Source organism: Brienomyrus brachyistius, chromosome 3 (assembly GCF_023856365.1).
Source record: "Brienomyrus brachyistius isolate T26 chromosome 3, BBRACH_0.4, whole genome shotgun sequence".
NCBI classification, from domain to species: domain Eukaryota; kingdom Metazoa; phylum Chordata; class Actinopteri; order Osteoglossiformes; family Mormyridae; genus Brienomyrus; species Brienomyrus brachyistius.
Genome location: NC_064535.1, coordinates 29,599,411 through 29,611,810, shown reverse-complemented (window position 1 = coordinate 29,611,810; position 12,400 = coordinate 29,599,411). Strand labels below are relative to the sequence as shown.

Here is a 12,400-nt window from a genome sequence, read left to right as displayed (position 1 = left end):
ATGTGCTCATCTACATCTCCATCCACTTCAGCGAATCTGTGTGGGGGCCACTGGACCTGCTCAGTCTGGTGGCAGCAAGCGTCTCGAACCCATCTGACACAATCTTCTGGAAGGCAGCCCTCTTGTTGCCAAGTGATCATGAAAGAGATGCCAGTGTTGCTAACCAGTAAGTGGGGGAACTGGGTGTCGTTCGGGGAGGGATTGGGTGTTAGTTGGGTTTAGAGGTCCTGGAGCTTACATTTGTGCCCCCCTCCCATCTCTGATGCAGGATTTTGACAGAATGGCTGGAGTCCAAATTCGGTAACTCGGAGAAGCAAGAACACAGGGAGATGGTCCCCAACGGACACATGCAAACCTTGAGCATCAGCAGCGGCCTGCGGAGCGTGGGGGAGCGCATGCACACAGTGCACGTGTGTGTGAAGGTGTGGCAGATAGGGGGGAACTTGCCGATGAATATCGACAGGCTTCATGCCCCTGTGTTGCATGTTCTGTCATTAATGTTAGTCTAGCATAGCTTAACATAGCCTAGCATAGTCTGGCACTATGTGATATTAGCAGGTCCTGTGGTAACACAGATGTTTGCGAAGGGTGCAAGTGCAGGAAGTGAGGCCATGTTTCTCACTGTGGGTCAGGTGGCCCGCGGGCCCCTCAGCGAGGAAGGCCAGTTGGCATTGGAGAAGCGGAAGGGGCTGATGGGCATGGGCGCCCTGCTGATGCTGCTGCCCTCGGCAGTCAGTCCCGGGGCTGATGAGGAAGACGGGGACATCTTCCTGTTATCCGCCCTGCTGCAACTCCGGCAGATCCAGCAGGCTAATGCCTGGCCACAGGCCCTTCCTCTGGTGGTGGTGGTCCCAGGGCAGGCTGGGCACAGGGCCAGCGATGAACGGCTAGAGGAAGGTGTGACACTAACCGTGTCTATGACAACAGGTGTCGCGTGGGATTCGCTTACTTTACTTATAGCATTTCTCTTGAGGCTATGTTTACGTATGCAGAGCTAATACAGTTGGTTTGTTCCTCCTGTCTGACCATCGGTTTCCTTTCCCTGTAAGACCTGATGCTTCAGACACTCATTGAGGAAGGTTTGATTTCAGAGTACATGTTCGTCCATATCCCCGAGACCACGAACGAACCCCAAGGATCCGAGCAGGTGAGTGTGCATGTTGTCGCTGGCCTCGGTAAGATTGAACCATCCCATTGACCATCACCCCCGTCTCCCCGCAGATCCGCCATGCCGTCAGGTGGCTCGCTGCCCGCTCCACGGCACCAGCCCGGCTCGTCTCGCAGACGTTGGTGCAGGTTGTGGAGGCCGGGCTCTGCCGCGAGTTTGCTGGTAGGCTTCACCGTGATCGGAGGGACCGTGACATGGCGGGACTGCCCTCCCAGGGCCCTGCACCCGTCATCGGCCTCTACAACACTGTCCTGGCTTTCTTGGCTGGCCTTGTGTCGTCCCCGAGTCTGGCTGGCCTCTCCTGGCCCGTGGCAGAGTTCTCGGTGCCAGGGGGTGGTGACTGCCTACCACATCTGCTCTGGAACTCGGCTGAGCACCTGGAGTGGCTCCAGGGGGCAGTCCTGAGCCTGCGGCTGCCCGACTGGCCGCTGCCAGCCGTGGGGGGTATGTCCATGCCTCAGATTCGGAATTCGGACTTCTTGCTAAGTGGCTGCTTCTTAGTCTGTTTCCTTATATTTCTGCTGCTGCCACCGCTCCCCCCACCCAGCTCCTTGGAGCCAGCTGGTTGCCTCCATCTTCCAGTACGTATCTCAAATCCCATGGTCCCGCCACAGCCAGCCACTCCTTATGTCCCAGTTGGAGAACCTTTTGGAGAGGCTGCGTCAGGACTGTGTGGGCCGAGGTGGGGGGCCGGACAAGGAGCCCACTTTCTGGGAGGTGCCCTGGGACGAAATTGTCATGCTCTGTGTAGAGCACCAACTCCGGGACTGGAACCCTCCTGGGTGCCCCGTGAGTGAAGGTGAAGGGGGTGGGGTGGGTCTGACGTTTGGGGGGGCCTACTGGGGATGCCATGCAGGTGTGAACCTATCCCACCATCTTCAGATGTCATCAGTGACGACGGAGAAATCTCGGTGTATTTCCTGAGCGATGGGCTGCAGGGCTTCATACCGCCGTCCTGCTGGGTGGATGCCGTAAAGCAGACGCACAGGGACAAGCAGCAGGGGAAGGCAGGGTAAGAGCCAGCCAGCCATGTAAATCTAACACATTCCAGATAGACTGTTAACAGTGACCTGCAGATTTAATGAATATTATTTACTATTAAATGGAAGAAGAGGGAAAGCCATCAGCTTCCAGTCTTGCTCATATCCCCAAGAGTGGTGTACAATACTGGCTTCTTATCCAAAGTCTCTGCCATTGCAGGTGTCACCAGAGCATGTGGCCTCATCCTCGACTGGCCAGGCCACGTCTTCAACAGAAGCTGTTTCACAGCATGGTTGAGGACCCTGAGTCCGGATCCGGTGTTGCCCCTGTTTTGGATGCTGCCTCCAGCCCCCAGGACCTCTTGGCTCGCATTGAGGAGGAGAAAGAACAGAGCCGCAGGTCTGACAGAGAACAGACATGCTACACACGTGTACTCTCTCATGTGAGTTGTGGCATAAACATTGAGCCATTTCCTGTTTGACTTGGATCTGCAGGTTCGAGGACCAGCTGCGTACCTGGCTTGACGTCGAGTCCCTGGGCCCTTCCTCTTCCTCCTCACCACTTTTCTTGCCTTCTTCGTTACTGTCTGTACCGGAGATCGTAGTGCCCTCCCCAAAGATGGCTGCCCCACCTGCACTTGCCCTGGTATTGACCCTGTGCCTACACAGGTGCTCACATTTTAAGACCCCAAGTACCCTGTGCTCATCAGTTGAGACTGTTTCTGTGCCCATTTTTGTAGCAGAAGGAGCGCAGTGTCCGCAGTGACCAGGCTAGGGGAGCTGCCAGTTTGTATATTTCCGCAGATGTGACACAGGCGCGGATATAATCTCCCAGGCCGAAGGACGCCGAAATCTACCGCGCTGTAAGAACTCTGTTTCGACTTTTGAAGGCCGTATTTTTGGGCTTTTTACACAATGAATCCGTCTGGGCTTTTCGGCAGAACACAAGGCGGAGCGTTTCAGTCTCCGCGCGCCCCGACCTCGGGGCTCTTTTCCTTCGGCCAGCAGAACGCCCCTTTCGTGCAGCCGCCTGCCCTCGGCCAGGGCACCGGCCAGACCTCGCTCTTCAGTACATCGTCTGCCTTCGGCCAGACCGGATCCCTTTTCGGGCAGCCTGGCGGGACGGCGTCTGGACAGGCCCCGACCTTCGGCATGCCCGGTTCTGGGAGTCAGACCCCGTCGTTTGTACAGAGCGACACCAGGTTCGGCCCGCCGCCCTCCTTCGGGCAGCCGGCCGGGGTCGGTCAGAGCTCTGTCTTTAACCAGAACTCGGCTTTTCCCCAGACCTCTGCCTTCGGACAGACCGGCGGATTTGCTCAGCACACACCCGGCTTCGGCGGCTCTAACGCTATCTCCGCCTCCTCTGTTCCCCCCTCCTCGGGGTCTAGTCAACCACTGAGATTCGGACAGTTGTCCACAGGGTCTTCTTCGGTATTCTCCCCTGGAAGCGTTCAGGGCCGCGGATTTAGCACCTCAGAGTTCAGCTTCAAGCCGTCAGACGCAGCTGTGTTCAAACCTATTTATAGCGCCAGTCCTGAACCGGCTGTGTCCCAGGCTGTGTCCGAGTCTTTTGGTTCCAGCCCATCCAGCACCACCGCTACCAGTATGGACAGCAGTGGGCCTGCTCCTGCTGCCTCTGAGTTCCTTTCTGGAGCATTAGGTTTTAGCTTCTCACAGCCCATCGCAGTGTCCAGCAGCATCCTCCCCACCAAAGATGCACATCCCAGCACCACCCAGGAGTTCAGCTTCTCGAAACCAGCAGCACCCTCCGTTGGTGCTGGCAGTGGCCTGGGTGGGGGGACCTCCCAGGCCGCCTCTGTCTCCAGGTACTCTGCCTCTAGCCTCCATGAGCCCCGGCCACTGTTTGGTGCTGTCAGCTTTGGTCCGCTAAAACCCAAGACTGACGCTGGGGTTGTGTCTGGTGAGGTCCGTGGGGGGGGGCGGTGAGGGGGAGAATGCAGGGGAGGCAGCGGCTAAGGGTACCAAGCGGAAGGAGGAGATGGTGGAGCATTTATCAGAGGAGCCCCAAGTTGGTGCTGACTCCGCCCCCAGGCACCCTCCCAAGAGGCCCCTGGTCCGGGGCCGGGGGCCTGTCAGCAGCATCTTTCGCAGTGCCTTGACCAGCATCCTGAAGACACCGGCCCTACAGACCCGGCGAGAGCCGAAGAGGAGTGAGGAGCCACAGCCAGACTGGGGGGAGGCGGAGCACCAGGGTTCGATGGCACCGACCACCAGCCACTCACCCTCAACGCCGCCAAGGTCACAGGCCCCAACCCGGGAGGTCCTTGAGAGGGCGGAGGAGTTGGGTGAGTACTCCCAGGAAGAAGCACATTGGGTTCGAAGCCAAGTATAGTCTGAAAAACTGAACTCTGTGACACTTGCCACAGATCCCGAAACTGAGGCAGCATCAACAGTGAGACGTGCCCGCCGCCTGGACAGCACAGACAGCCTGGGGGGGATGTCACCCTCCGAAGCCATGGTGCTCCAATGCAAGAACATTCCAGCCAGTCTTAACAGCAAGGACATCCTGGGGGAACATTTCCGCCAGTTCGGACGTGTGCAGCGGATCTTCTGCAGGCCCCAGAAGAACCTGGCCATAGTGCACTTCCACGACCATGTGAGCAATGGCTTTGCACACCTTTGGGGGGGGGGGGCTTGGTCGCTGTACTCATTAGGCTGTGCTCTCGTCCATGATCTCCCGGGCTTTCCTCACTGACTTTTGGTATCTTTCAGGCTTCTGCTGCCAAAGCCAAGAAGAAGGGCAAACTGCTGCGCAGGCATGAGCTCACCATCTTCTGGCAGAGGAAGAAGCAGAGTGAGTGACTATTACGGTGCTCTCTATCTGTGCATCGAGCCAAGGCCAGGGTGGGGTCTTTGTGACTCGTTGCAGCCTTTCATTCCCATGTCAGCTGTTTCGATGAACTGGTTCTGTGTGTCTCTTAGGTCCAGGAGAGAAGGGCCAAAGGCCTCCAGATGACCCTGATCCTCAGAGCCAGGCAGGAGGCTTTGAGTCAGCCCCTGTCTGCAAAGCCCTCTCCAAATCCACCTCCGGCTGGTCCTCCAGCTCATCCCTATCCAGAGGGTAATCTTGTCTTTAAATCATTCTCTTACCGTAAGAGTAAATAACTCAATTTTACAATAAGATGGCCGGGTCTTTATTAAATTAAGTTAGGGAAGAAAATCACCTTTTTGAAACCCAATGCAAGTTCTTTAAAAAAAAAAAAAAAAATCTGGATCACTCTGGTTTTTTATTATGTATACATTTTGTTAGTTTTTTTTCCAAGCAGCTTGAGTTATGTTAGGTCATCTGGTAATGAAACTCTTTACCTCAGGCTCGGATTCGTGACATTAAAGTCAAACTGAGTTCTTTGGCTGCTATGCCCCCTACTGGCCAGGTGTTCAAAGGAGCCCAGGTTTTGCCAGCTTTTAGAAGCTCTTCAGCCTTTGGTCTGTCCCTCTCAGGTCACCAGCCAAGAAACCCCTGGCGACAAAGGCCCTGCAGTTTGAGAGTGAGCCGCAGATGGAGCCCAGCCCAGACGGCCTCGAATCCGAACATCTAGCCAGCAGCCTCCCCTCTCCCCTCTTCCACCTGATTGGCCAGGTAGCTGAAACCGCAGAGGAGAAGTATCGTCTGCTAGAGCAGCGGGACAAGATCCTGCGACAGGGTAGGTCCCCCTAGGGTCACGTTGCTGAGCCACCCCCCCCTCCCACCCCAAAGTGAATCGCCAGCTGACACGGTCTCCTCTGGCACAGCTCGGCCCAAGAGGACCGACCTGGATCTGTCCAAGGTGTTTGTGGGTACGTGTCCTGACATGTGTCCGGAGAAGGAGCGTTACATGAGGGAGACCCGGAACCAACTGAGCTCTTTTGAGGTCATCCCCAACACGGAGAAGGTATCACCACCCCTGCCCCTCTTTCCTAATGCTTCCCCCTCCCCGCCATGAATTGACAGACCACAGGCTGCAAATCACCCTCTGCACCCCACGCAGGTGGACCACACTGCTGCCATTAAGGAGTACAGCAGGTCCTCTGCTGACCAGGAGGAGCCCCTCCCCCATGAACTGCGGCCCCTTACTGTGCTGAACATGACCATGAACTACCTGGTTACCCAGGTCATGGACCAGGGTGAGGACAACTACCGTGACTGGTATGACTTTGTGTGGAACCGCACACGAGGTATCCGGAAGGTGAGCAACATTAGTCCGTGTCTCATTATTCCTGTGCCCTGCGGGCCTCGCCCTGATCCTTTTTCTGGGCCATCTGCAGGATATCACTCAGCAGCACCTGTGCGACCCGCTTACGGTGTCCCTTATTGAAAAGTGCGCCCGCTTCCACATCCACTGCGCACACCACCTGTGCCAGGAGCCCATGATGTCCTTTGATGCTAAGATCAACAATGAAAACCTGACCAAATGCCTGCAGAGCCTCAAGGAGATGTACCAGGACCTGGCCAGCAAGAACATCTACTGCCCTCATGAGGCAGAGTTTCGGCAGTACAGCGTGCTCCTGAAGCTCAATGATGGAGACATCCTCCGGTGGGTGGCTGGCCGGCAGTCGGTGTCCCGTGTCACCGTGGCACCTCTCCAGCTGACATTTCATTCCCTCCCTACCTGCAGGGAGGTGCAGCAATTCCGGGCGGAGCTCCGAAACTCTCCGGAGGTGAAGTTTGCCGTCCAGGCCTTTGCCGCTGTCAACAGCAACAACTTCGTGAGGTTCTTCAAGCTGGTCAAGGTGGCCTCGTATCTGGCTGGTTGCATCTTGCACCGCTACTTCGACCAGGTGGGGGAGCCGTTGCTCCGCTCCCTACATCCTCATCAGCCCCAATACCTCACTTACCTGGACCGCTCTGGTGCCCCCTACAGGTGCGCCGTGAGGCTCTGCGGGCCCTGAATGTGGCCTACAGCTCCCGTGGTTCCACCACATTCCCGGTCGAAGACCTGGTCCGGATGCTCATGTTCCAGAATGCCGGCGAGGCTTCGGACCTCGCGCTGCAGTATGGGCTCGCGGTCGATGCAGGGTAAGGCTGGGCTGTGCTTCGTTGTCCCTTTTGTGTTGGGGGCAGGGTGGCTTATCTCTGATGGGGGTGCTAATCTATGATGGGTGGTATATTTTATTGAAGCTCTGCCCTCCCCCTAGCATGGTGGAGCTAAGCCGGACAGCGTACCAGGAGCCTGAGATCCAGCCACGTCCAAAGCGCTCTGTGGCCATCGCAAGGAAGCGGGAGGTGCTGGTGGGCCAAGTGGTCAACGGCGCGCCACTGCCCAACCCACCCCAACACACACCCGTCAACAGCTTTGACAGCCGCAACAAGTACCGTGGGGATGGGCAGCCAGCGGAGGCAGGCAGTGTGCCCAGGGCTGGTGCGTCTGCACTCCACCTTCCGCTAACTGTTACGCTTCGTCCACCTTCTGGCCTCTGATTGTAATTTTGTCATTTTTCCTGCCCACGCTGTAGCAGCCTCCCCTCAGAGGCCCCCCATTGAGCTGGATGCGCGGGCCCTCCAGCACCGATCCAAGATGCCGAGCGACCCAGCGGAGTCAGCTGGCCTCCCTGGTAGAGAGGAGAGTGGAGCACTTGGGGCATCTCCGTCGGAGGCACCACCAGTCGCCCCACCTACGCCTCCCCCACCGGAGCCCGTTTACACAGAGCAGGTGATAGATTGCTCATTGCTGCGTGTCAACCCAGCAGCAGTGTGTTGGTATTGCCATAGTAATGACAAATAACCCCCCCCCCCCTTGCAGGACATCGCCACGGAGGTAGAGGCCATGCTGGAGGAGGTAGTGCAGGCCGAGGTGGCTGACGTGGCTGCCACCGAAGCCGAGTACATCTCTGCTGCACTCAGGTAGGAGCGTGAGCCAGATAGGGAGCAGTGGCCTCTAGAGGGTTGTCACACTCAACCAACACCAGTTTGGTGATGTGGATGGGTTGTTGCAGCATGTGCAACGGCCAGGTGGAGGCAGTGCTGAGTGAGGTGGTGGAGCAGATGCTGCGGGAGGTTTCTGCTGCCGAGATCCAGGCAGAGAGGGAGCATATCGCTGAGGAGAAGCGCAGGATGGAGGAAGCCAGGTAGGCCTCACCTGTCTGGGCTGGGGAGGAGGGGTGGGTGCATTTTGAGGGGATGTGCCATCTGATGGGCCTGTCTCTGTCAGGAGAAAGCAGGAACACGAGGAGCTCCTGGCCCGGCTCAGCAAGACACTGTGTGCCGAGATCACACAGGAGGTGCTGCGCGACTGCATCGTGGAGACTGCCTCAACAGAGATCAGGTACTGGTGAGCCAAGGGGGATCAGAGGTCATAGAGAGTGTTCAGATAACTGTATATAGGCTGAACGCATGCCCCTTCGTGCCAGGCGTGCCCAAGAAGAGCAGGCAGAATGTGTGGCTCGCAGCTCACAAGACGTGTGTGAGGTACTGCTGGAGGAGACGCTGTGTGGTGAGCTCACCCTGCTGGCCCAAGACGTCCTGGAAGCAGAGCTTCTGAGTATACGCAGGTTCATCAAAAGGTAAGGGGCAGTGGTAAGGGGACCAGATATTTTGCCCACATGCTCGCCGACAACCGGGCTTCACCCTGTGCATGTGTTGCAGGTGGCGTGATGTGGTGGCCGTGCGCAGGCAGCTGAAGCGACAGATGCGTGATTTTCCTGCTGCCCCTGGCTGTGTGGACCCCCGCTTCAGGCTGCAGGCCTTGGCCCCCAGTGCCCCCCCCTCACCCTGCCTGGACAGGCTGGCCCGGGGCGTGGTCAACCTGGGGCACGCTGGGGACCTCTCTGTTTCCTGCACCAGGTACATCTCTCTCACAGCATAATAATGCTGACCTAATATTCATAATAGAGGTGCACCGATCCCACTTTTTCAGTGCCAATATAATCCTGATACCTGAACATAAGGTATTGGCTGATTATGAGTATGATCCAGTACCAAAGCTCTTTTTTTTTTTTTTCCAAGCTAGTAAATACAAATGGAAAAGAAGTTTTAATTAGCCCACAAGAAACATACATAAGATACTGTTCCACCTCTTTTGTGCATCTTGTATTGAGCATTTTTGAGACATTTTGCAGTTGTTTGAATATCTTCACAAGTACACCCAAGTGGCATGCGTCACTTTTCACTGTGATAGCAGCACCTCGTGTATCAAGCTATAGCGAGTGCGCAAAACAGCCCAAGCTGGCTTCCAAATCCATCGCTTTTTTTCATATTACTTGCATTGCCTTAATTGAGTGCACTATTAGTGGGATTTTCCACTGAATGTTACTTTGTTTTTACAAAGATCGCAAATCGCTGTGCTACTGGTTGTTTCAAGCATAAAATTCTTCCAGGTTTTAGACATGTTAGTTTGCTTCGCAAGCATGCAAGTTGCATTTGCTACCATCACCTGATCCTTCCACTACAAAGGACATGCACATGACGTCATAGCAGGGGAAGTCACTGCACTCACACACACTGAGTGTCAAAAAACCGAGGAAGCGTTAACGTTCAGCTTGAATGCCACAAAAAATAAAAAAGGGGGGAAAGCTGTTGTGCGATTTGATTGTACCACTCAGTATAAGAAGAAATAGACTGGCAATAACTAAATAATTATTGAACATGGATCGGTCACATGTGGCCGATGTCCGATCCGTCTGATTAGGTATCTTGAATATTGGATCGGGGCACCTCTGCTGAATTAGACAGTACTTCCCAAAATGACTTCCGTCCTGTCCGTTTATTTTGCTGGCCATTGATTTGCTGTAGTGTTAAGTGTACCGATGCTGACACTCTGCTGCCTTCTGCAGGTTGGCGAAGATGCGAAGGGAAACCGAGCATCAGATGAAGGTTCACTTGTTCTACCAGCAGCTCCTGAGGTATGGTGCTACTGTAGAGTAGCTGTTAGCCATCCATCACTCTCCATGTGCTCATCTACATCTCCATCCACTTCAGCGAATCTGTGTGGGGGCCACTGGACCTGCTCAGTCTGGTGGCAGCAAGCGTCTCGAACCCATCTGACACAATCTTCTGGAAGGCAGCCCTCTTGTTGCCAAGTGATCATGAAAGAGATGCCAGTGTTGCTAACCAGTAAGTGGGGGAACTGGGTGTCGTTCGGGGAGGGATTGGGTGTTAGTTGGGTTTAGAGGTCCTGGAGCTTACATTTGTGCCCCCCTCCCATCTCTGATGCAGGATTTTGACAGAATGGCTGGAGTCCAAATTCGGTAACTCGGAGAAGCAAGAACACAGGGAGATGGTCCCCAACGGACACATGCAAACCTTGAGCATCAGCAGCGGCCTGCGGAGCGTGGGGGAGCGCATGCACACAGTGCACGTGTGTGTGAAGGTGTGGCAGATAGGGGGGAACTTGCCGATGAATATCGACAGGCTTCATGCCCCTGTGTTGCATGTTCTGTCATTAATGTTAGTCTAGCATAGCTTAACATAGCCTAGCATAGTCTGGCACTATGTGATATTAGCAGGTCCTGTGGTAACACAGATGTTTGCGAAGGGTGCAAGTGCAGGAAGTGAGGCCATGTTTCTCACTGTGGGTCAGGTGGCCCGCGGGCCCCTCAGCGAGGAAGGCCAGTTGGCATTGGAGAAGCGGAAGGGGCTGATGGGCATGGGCGCCCTGCTGATGCTGCTGCCCTCGGCAGTCAGTCCCGGGGCTGATGAGGAAGACGGGGACATCTTCCTGTTATCCGCCCTGCTGCAACTCCGGCAGATCCAGCAGGCTAATGCCTGGCCACAGGCCCTTCCTCTGGTGGTGGTGGTCCCAGGGCAGGCTGGGCACAGGGCCAGCGATGAACGGCTAGAGGAAGGTGTGACACTAACCGTGTCTATGACAACAGGTGTCGCGTGGGATTCGCTTACTTTACTTATAGCATTTCTCTTGAGGCTATGTTTACGTATGCAGAGCTAATACAGTTGGTTTGTTCCTCCTGTCTGACCATCGGTTTCCTTTCCCTGTAAGACCTGATGCTTCAGACACTCATTGAGGAAGGTTTGATTTCAGAGTACATGTTCGTCCATATCCCCGAGACCACGAACGAACCCCAAGGATCCGAGCAGGTGAGTGTGCATGTTGTCGCTGGCCTCGGTAAGATTGAACCATCCCATTGACCATCACCCCCGTCTCCCCGCAGATCCGCCATGCCGTCAGGTGGCTCGCTGCCCGCTCCACGGCACCAGCCCGGCTCGTCTCGCAGACGTTGGTGCAGGTTGTGGAGGCCGGGCTCTGCCGCGAGTTTGCTGGTAGGCTTCACCGTGATCGGAGGGACCGTGACATGGCGGGACTGCCCTCCCAGGGCCCTGCACCCGTCATCGGCCTCTACAACACTGTCCTGGCTTTCTTGGCTGGCCTTGTGTCGTCCCCGAGTCTGGCTGGCCTCTCCTGGCCCGTGGCAGAGTTCTCGGTGCCAGGGGGTGGTGACTGCCTACCACATCTGCTCTGGAACTCGGCTGAGCACCTGGAGTGGCTCCAGGGGGCAGTCCTGAGCCTGCGGCTGCCCGACTGGCCGCTGCCAGCCGTGGGGGGTATGTCCATGCCTCAGATTCGGAATTCGGACTTCTTGCTAAGTGGCTGCTTCTTAGTCTGTTTCCTTAAATTTCTGCTGCTGCCACCGCTCCCCCCACCCAGCTCCTTGGAGCCAGCTGGTTGCCTCCATCTTCCAGTACGTATCTCAAATGCCATGGTCCCGCCACAGCCAGCCACTCCTTATGTCCCAGTTGGAGAACCTTTTGGAGAGGCTGCGTCAGGACTGTGTGGGCCGAGGTGGGGGGCCGGACAAGGAGCCCACTTTCTGGGAGGTGCCCTGGGACGAAATTGTCATGCTCTGTGTAGAGCACCAACTCCGGGACTGGAACCCTCCTGGGTGCCCCGTGAGTGAAGGTGAGGAGGGTGGGGTGGGTCTGACGTTTGGGGGGGCCTACTGGGGATGCCATGCAGGTGTGAACCTATCCCACCATCTTCAGATGTCATCAGTGACGACGGAGAAATCTCGGTGTATTTCCTGAGCGATGGGCTGCAGGGCTTCATACCGCCGTCCTGCTGGGTGGATGCCGTAAAGCAGACGCACAGGGACAAGCAGCAGGGGAAGGCAGGGTAAGAGCCAGCCAGCCATGTAAATCTAACACATTCCAGATAGACTGTTAACAGTGACCTGCAGATTTAATGAATATTATTTACTATTAAATGGAAGAAGAGGGAAAGCCATCAGCTTCCAGTCTTGCTCATATCCCCAAGAGTGGTGTACAATACTGGCTTCTTATCCAAAGTCTCTGCCATTGCAG

General features: G+C 55.9%; 2 protein-coding genes across 2 annotated transcripts; both read left to right on the top strand.

Moving 5' to 3' along the window:
* Window positions 1-2,504: 2,504 nt before the first annotated feature.
* LOC125738532 (germinal-center associated nuclear protein-like) lies at window positions 2,505-4,071 on the top strand (the record flags this gene model as incomplete). Its single annotated transcript, XM_049007621.1, has 2 exons — window positions 2,505-2,548; window positions 2,644-4,071. A coding segment is annotated over exon 2 (1,008 nt), but the record flags the coding sequence as incomplete, so codon positions are not given.
* A 58-nt stretch (window positions 4,072-4,129) lies between these two features.
* LOC125738664 (germinal-center associated nuclear protein-like) lies at window positions 4,130-12,114 on the top strand (the record flags this gene model as incomplete). Its single annotated transcript, XM_049007852.1, has 25 exons — window positions 4,130-4,454; window positions 4,536-4,765; window positions 4,882-4,963; window positions 5,092-5,195; window positions 5,723-5,813; window positions 5,902-6,041; window positions 6,138-6,335; window positions 6,415-6,683; window positions 6,765-6,927; window positions 7,011-7,165; window positions 7,285-7,508; window positions 7,606-7,784; window positions 7,908-7,990; window positions 8,083-8,214; window positions 8,298-8,411; window positions 8,497-8,649; window positions 8,732-8,929; window positions 9,919-9,987; window positions 10,064-10,160; window positions 10,386-10,454; window positions 10,665-10,929; window positions 11,082-11,179; window positions 11,254-11,644; window positions 11,748-11,999; window positions 12,083-12,114. Coding segments are annotated over exons 1-25 (4,095 nt in total), but the record flags the coding sequence as incomplete, so codon positions are not given.
* Window positions 12,115-12,400: the final 286 nt, after the last annotated feature.